Source organism: Vidua macroura, chromosome 6, assembly GCF_024509145.1.
Source record: "Vidua macroura isolate BioBank_ID:100142 chromosome 6, ASM2450914v1, whole genome shotgun sequence".
Taxonomy (NCBI): Eukaryota; Metazoa; Chordata; class Aves; order Passeriformes; family Viduidae; genus Vidua; species Vidua macroura.
In genome coordinates this window covers 2,564,203-2,571,030 of record NC_071576.1, presented here as the reverse complement: position 1 = coordinate 2,571,030, position 6,828 = coordinate 2,564,203, and the positions used below count along the sequence as shown (strand labels likewise).

The window sequence follows — 6,828 nt, the reverse complement described above, 5'->3', positions numbered from 1 at the left end:
AAATTTGGCTTTTTTAGTACTTTGGGGCCCCTCAGGGACCCACCAGTGCCTAAAATCTCAGGGGTGTGGCACAGACAGACAGACATGAGCACACAGACCTGCCCCTAAAAAAGTGCACTTCTTTAGGCAACCAGCCTAAAAAAAAGGGAGAAATTTGGAGGATACACTGCTCCCTTCCTCTCCTTCCCGATCCCTACGGATCTGGGGGCCCAGATGGGTGTTTGCAGCCAGCCAGCCCCATCTCCAGGAGCTGCAGCCCTGCCTGCATCCCAAAAACCCACGGAGACCTCGCTGGGAAGCACACCAGCAGGAACCTCTGCTTCCCAACACCCCCCCCCAGCCGCGGGGTTATAACAAAACCCCCCCAAGCTTCACCCCCAACCCTCCCCAGCAGGGCTGAGCCCTTCTCCAGCCCTAAGGGTGACAGCAGCACGCAGGGACTCACCAGCCCTTCCAACCTGGCACTTTTGTCCCTGTGAGAGGCCGCGGTGACTTCCCAGGCGCCACCTGAGCCACCCGGGGCCAGGCTGCAGCCGCCGCCGCCGCCTCTCCATGAGCCCTTGGGGCAGAGCTTCCTCAACACCCGTCAGGAAGGCAGGATTCTCCTGGAACTACTGCCCGCAGAGGTCCGGCCGTGCCGGCGGCTTTGTCACAGCAGAGGACACGGCGCGGCCGTCCGGGGCCGTGGGGGTCACCTGGCAGCAGAGCACGGAGCGCATGAGGCGCAGCACGGGCGGCCGCAGGATGGCGAAGACCCAGGGATCCACGATGGAGTTGATGGAGAGGAAGCGCAGGGCCAGCAGGTCCCACCCGTGGTCGTCCTCTTCCCGGCTGAACTTGTTCACGTAGGCACGGATCTGCCAAGCCAGGGTTGGAAAGGAGATTAGAAATCACCTCGTTCCACCCCGCCCCCGGCATTCCGCTGTCCCAGGTTCATCCAAGCCCCCTCCAGGGACTTCACAGAATCACAGAATTCACAGAATTCACAGAATCACTGGGTTGGAAGAGTATTGTAAATGCAGGTGAACCCGGTGGGAAGAAATGCTGATGTCTGACTCCAGCTCAGAAGGCTGAATGATTTATTTATTATAACTATGCTATAATACAGTAATATACTATTTAAAGGAGATACTAAAACTACAAACCTACTTGTTCTAACTCCCATATCTAACTCACAACTCGTGACCCTCTCTGAGAGTGCAGCCACAGGTGGGTTGGATTGGCCACCAGGCTCAAACAATCCTCACCAGAATCCAACCAAGCAATCACCCCAGGTAAACAATTCTCCAAACACACTCCACGTGGGAAAAACAAGGAGCAGGAATAGAAATTGTTTTCTCTTTCTTCCCTCTGTGCTGCTCTATGAAAAAGTCCTGACAGAGAAAGAAATGCGCTTGCCACAGAAGAGACCTTCAAGATCATCGAGTCCAACCCAGCCCCAACAGCTCAACTCAACCCTGGCACCCAGTGCCACATCCAGGCTTTGTTAAACACACCCAGGGATGGTGACTGCACCACCTCCCCGGGCAGAACATCCCAGAGCTTTATCACTCTTTGTGTAAAAAACTTTTTGCTGATATCCAACCTATATTTCCCTTGGCGCAGCTTGAGATTGTGTCCGCTGGTTCTGTTAGCTGCTGCTTGGAGGAGGTGCATCCAACCTGGTCTGGAACCCTTCCAGCCACATCTTCTCTGGATAACCTGTATCAGGGCCTCACCTCTCTCACAACAAATAATTTTTTCCTGATATCCCATCTAAACCTCCTCTCTGTCACTTTGAATCCATTTCTCCCTGGTTCTGTCACTCCAGGCCTTTGTAAAGAGTCTCTACCCATCTTCCCTATAGTTCCTTTCAAGTACTGGAAGGTCATAATTAGGTGACCCCAAATCCTTCTCTTTTCCAAGGTGAACAATCCCAATTCTCCCAGCCTTTACTCCCAGCAGAGCTGCTCCATCCCTTTAATCAACTTGATGCCTCCTCTGGACTTGCTCCACCAGTTCCAGGTATTTCCTGTTCTAGAAGGACCCCAGAGCTGGACACAGCACTGCAGTGGGATCTCACAACCTCCCTCAACCAGGGAGAAATCACAGGAAGAAATAATTCCGAGCCTGGGCTCCCAAGACCTGGCCCCCAGGCAGCTCTTTTGGGGCGATTTGGGCTGTCACAGCAAATTTGCTGACTGCACGGGTTTAAATGAACTTTAAATGAAAGCCAGCCCCGTGCTCCGCTTCGTTCAGAGCCACAATTAAACCCGTGGCTGCTGGAGGAAGTGGTTCCTCTCACCTGGAGACCACATGGGAGCAATAACCGTGGGAGACGGAGAGGATGAGCGGTGCCGGACCTGGCCGGTCCTTCCTGCGACTGCCGACTCATCGCAGCCCTCGGGGCTTCCTGGAAGGGTGACTCAGCACTCCTTACTCATTCGGGTCACTCGCCACCCCCTCGCTCCCGGCTGGGGAGATGCTTGGATGGGGCTGGAGCAGCAGGAGCATCCCCTCCCCTGCCTGGGATCCGCCGGCTACCAGCCCGGGATGGCGCATCTGCGGCGGCCGCGCGCAGCGCTTCCAGGCTCCGGTGTGTTTTGGGAAGGAATTCGTGGCCTGATGGGTTTGTGTGCCTGGGCTCCTCCCGGGAGGAGCGGCGGCTGCTGCGGGCAGCCGGGGACAGGAGAGAAAGTGTCACCCCAAGGAGGCAGCTGGGTTTGAGCCGCTGCCAAAGCGTGGCCCCACACGGGAGCCGGGCGATGGGAAAAAGGGAAGCTGGCTCTGGATAAGGCCATATCTGCCACCACAGGGCCCATGGGATCCCGGCCAGGGCCGCTTTCCCAGCCCCTCTGCCCCCAGCACACTCACAGGGCCCTGCCCACGTGTCCCCACCGAGGGGTTCCGCTTCGTACTGACCACAGCAGCCAACCCGGGCTGTTTTTGGGACATGGGAAGCGTGTCCATCATGTGTGGGTTCGTGGCCAGGAGCTGGAGAGTCTCTCAGGGCGTTGATGCTCACAAACATCTGGACATTATTCCTTTGTCCTAAAAGCCTGGCTCGGCCGTATCCTGCGGTTATTTCCTTTTCCCTTAGGAAAAGCAAGGGAGCATGAAGGGAAGGTAGAGTCTATTTAACACCAGGCGTGTGAAATTAGCACTGGTTGTGCTCCCAGCCTTGGTGGGGTCACTTCTTCAGGGGCCAACTGACGCCTGCACTGGGGGGCTCACACACCCGGGCTCTGGACCCATCGATGCTCCTGGTGGAAGAGCACTTGGATGGATGAAAAGCGGCCCTTGGGATGGGAGAGCCCAGACAGAGGCTCTCTCCACTTGCTCTCTCCACTTCTTCACTTGGCTGTTTTGATCCCGGATTTCTGCTGGAAGCCTCGTGCATGGATGGGGCACGGGATGTGGGGATGTCCCTTGGGATGACACGTGCTATGGCCTCTGCGCCAGATCTCTGTTCCCAGAAATCTCCCATCTCTGTGCCAGCGCCTCAGTGCTGTTGCAGAGGAGCAGAAACCTCTGTCTAACAGTAAGGTGGGTGCAGCCTCCCACATCTCCAGCTCTATCCGCAGAAATCTGGGATAACTCATCCCGCCCAGCACGGATATCCACTGCCTCTGGCCCAGGGCAGCTCCTTCATCCCGTCTCTAGAAGTGTAGTTGGTTCTTTTGCCATCCCTCACACCTCCACCATGAGTTCCTGGATCGTGGGAATCGCAGTGATGCCGTGTGGTCCAGGAGAGCCCCAGGCTGTCCCTGCCTGAGCCACACAGCCTGGCCTCAGAGCCTCTGTGGGGTGGGAGGGCACCTCTGCTCCTGCCACATCATTCTCCTGCCACCCCATTCTGCTGTCAGACCATTCTGCTGTCAGACCATCCTCCCGCCACCCAATCCTCCTGCCACCCCATCCTCCTGCCATTCCATCCTCCTGCCCCCCACAATCCTGACACCCCATCCTCCTGCCCCCCACAATCCTGACACCCCATCCTCCTGCCATCCCATCTTCCTGCCACCCCATCCTCCTGCCATTCCATGCTCCTGCCCCCCACAATCCTGACACCCCATCCTCCTGCCATTCCATGCTCCTGTCCCCCACAATCCTGACACCCCATCCTCCTCCTGGCACTGGGGAACACAGGGAGTGATTCCCCCGCTCCCCAGGTGATGTACAAATTGCCAAGCTCATGCCCGAGCCGGGCTCTCCCGAGCTTTGACCTCAACCCTCGAGGTCTGGCCAGCAGAGTCGGGGGAAGCTTTACAAAGGCCGGGAGAGAAATGCGAGCGCTGGGGAGAGGGGAGGGACAGCCAGTGGCACTCACCGTGAAGGGCAGGGAGCAGATGACGAAGGTGATGGTCATGATGGAGAGCAGCAGGAGGTGGTCGATCTCCTCGGCCATGGAGAACATGCGCCGGCCGCAGCCGGTGGCCACTCGGGGCTGCTCCGGGCTGGCCACCCGGCGGCTCCTCTGCCCGCGGCGGTGCATGCGGGCCAGGTTCACGATGACGCTCAGGTTGCAGAGCAGCACGGCGAGGATGAGGAAGAGGAGCAGGGTGGCGTAGAGGAGCGAGAAGGCGACGTTCAGCCCCGCCACCTCCCCGTTGCTCTGCTGCGGATCCAGGTGCATCTGGATGAAGCACCAGGTGCCGGGGCAGTACTGGACGTAGCGCCCGAAGCCCACCAGCGGCAGCGAGCAGAAGGCGGCCGAGAAGGTGTAGATGGCCGGCAGGGCCACCAGGCCCGTGCGGGGGCTCAGGAAGCGCTCGTAGAAGTACGGTCGCCCCAGGGCCAGGCAGCGCTCCAGCGCCATGGTGAAGAGGATGAGCATGGTGGCGAGGCCGAAGAAGCTCATGGCGAAGCCGAAGTAGAGGCAGATGTGCCCTCCGCGGGCCAGGCTGGTGAGGGTGAGGTTGCGGTGGTAGGAAGCGAGCACCAAGGGGCTGACGGAGCAGGTGCCCAGCAGGTCGGTGACCACCAGGGCCAGCACCAGGACGTGGAACAGCGCGGGCGGGCGCTGGCGGGGCCCGCGGCGGCCGCGCAGGAGCAGCCCCAGCGCCAGGAGGTTGCCCAGGAGCCCGGCCGAGAACATGAGGGCGCTGACCAGCGGGCGAGCCCCGGCCGGCAGCGCTGCCCCGTCGCTCCCGTGCGCCCGGCCCGTCCCGTTCATCCCGCGCCGCCGCCGCCGCACGCCCGACTGCGCCACCGCCCCCGGCACCGGCACCGGCACCGCCCGCCCCGACGGCACCGCCCCGCCCGCCGCCCCCGGCACCGGCACCGCCCGCCCCGACGGCACCGCCCCGGGCCCCCGGCACCGCCCCGAGCTCCCCCGGCCCCGCGCTCGCAGGGATGGACGGAGCGGAGGCGGGGAACGCGCACGGACCGAGCCTGGCCGGACCGAGAGTCCCGGTACTGGTGTGGGAGTCACGGACACGGCCAGTCCCGGTACGGGTCTGAGAGTCCTGGTACCGGTATGGGAGTCACGGACACGGCCAGTCCCGGTGCGGGTCTGAGAGTCCCGGTACCGGTGTGGGAACCACGGACTCGGCCAGTCCCGGTGTGGGTCTGAGAGTCCCGGTACCGGTGTGGGAGCCACGGACCCGGCCAGTCCCGGTACCGGTGTGGGAGTCACGGACACGGCCAGTCCCGGTGTGGGTCTGAGAGTCCCGGTACCGGTGTGGGAGCCACGGACTCGGCCAGTCCCGGTACGGGTCTGAGAGTCCCGGTACCGGTGTGGGAGTCACGGACACGGCCAGTCCTGCTGCGTTCCAAGAGCCCCAGTGCCGAGCCGGGAGTGCTGCCCGGGATCGCTGGGACAGTCCCCGGTGTGACCCAGCCCCGGCTCCGGCACTCCCAGCCCCGCTGCCCGACCGGGAGCGTCTCTTACGATCGGCCCCGGTGCCGGTCCAGGAGCCCCGGTGTCAGTCCAGGAGCCCCGGTGCCGGTCCAGGAGCCCCGGTGTCAGTCCAGGAGCCCCGGTGCCGGTCCAGGAGCCCCGGTGTCAGTCCAGGAGCCCCGGTGCCGGTCCAGGAGCCCCGGTGTCAGTCCAGGAGCCCCGGTGCCGGTCCAGGAGCCCCGGTGTCAGTCCAGGAGCCCCGGTGCCGGTCCAGGAGCCCCGGTGTCAGTCCAGGAGCCCCGGTGCCGGTCCAGGAGCCCCGGTGTCAGTCCAGGAGCCCCGGTGCCGGTCCAGGAGCCCGGTGCCGGTTCAGGAGCCTCGGTGCCGGTTCAGGAGCCCCGTGCAGCTCTAAGAGCCCCGAGGCACGGCCAGTCCCTGTGCCAGACCGGGAGCAGCTCTCAGGGCCAATCCCGGCACGGCTCCAGCAGCCCTGGTGCCGGTCCAGGAGTCTCGGTGCCGGCCTGGGATCGCTCCCACGGCCAATCCCGGTACAGACCCCGGAGTCTGTGTGTGGCTCCTGGAGCATGGAGTCCCACTCTGTCCCGGTGCTAATCCAGGAATCCCAGAGCCTGTCCAGGAGCCTCTCATGTGGTCAGAGATTCCTGGTAGTGCTCTGGGCCAGCTCCAGCCTGCCCTGAGAGCCCCAAGGCACAGCCAGTCCCGGTGCTGGCTCCAGAACCCCAAAGCCCCCTGAGCCCGGGGTCCAGCTGAGCCCAGGCTGTGCAGGGAATTCCCATTGCTCCAGAGGAACCCATGGAGAGCTCCCTGCCCCATGGCTGGCACCATGCCATGTCCCCATTGTCCCCCTCTCCTATATGTCATCAGAGGTCCCCAGGGGGGTGCAGCCTATTTGGCCATGACCTTAAAACCCATCCAGTCCCACCCTCTGCCATGGGCAAGGACACCTTCCACTATGCCAGGCTTATGGAACACATCCAGGGCTGGGA

General features: G+C 62.2%; 1 protein-coding gene across 1 annotated transcript; it reads right to left on the bottom strand.

Annotated features, from left to right (window-relative positions):
- Positions 1-406: 406 nt before the first annotated feature.
- PTGER2 (prostaglandin E receptor 2) lies at positions 407-5,155 on the bottom strand. The gene is made up of 2 exons (XM_053980566.1): positions 4,310-5,155; positions 407-857 (listed from the first exon to the last, which is right to left on the bottom strand). Exons 1-2 carry the CDS (start codon positions 5,153-5,155, stop codon positions 612-614), a joined length of 1,092 nt encoding a protein of 363 aa, XP_053836541.1. The 3' UTR covers positions 407-611.
- Between the last annotated feature and the right edge of the window lie 1,673 nt (positions 5,156-6,828).

Excerpts from the sequence above, each read along its gene's own strand:
- PTGER2 (XM_053980566.1), bottom strand. The coding sequence starts at position 5,155 with ATGAACGGGACGGGCCGGGCGCACGGGAGCGACGGGGCAGCGCTGCCG. Across the intron at positions 858-4,309 it reads TCTGCTCCCTGCCCTTCACG|ATCCGTGCCTACGTGAACAA; the intron begins GTGAGTGCCACT and ends CTGGCTTGGCAG.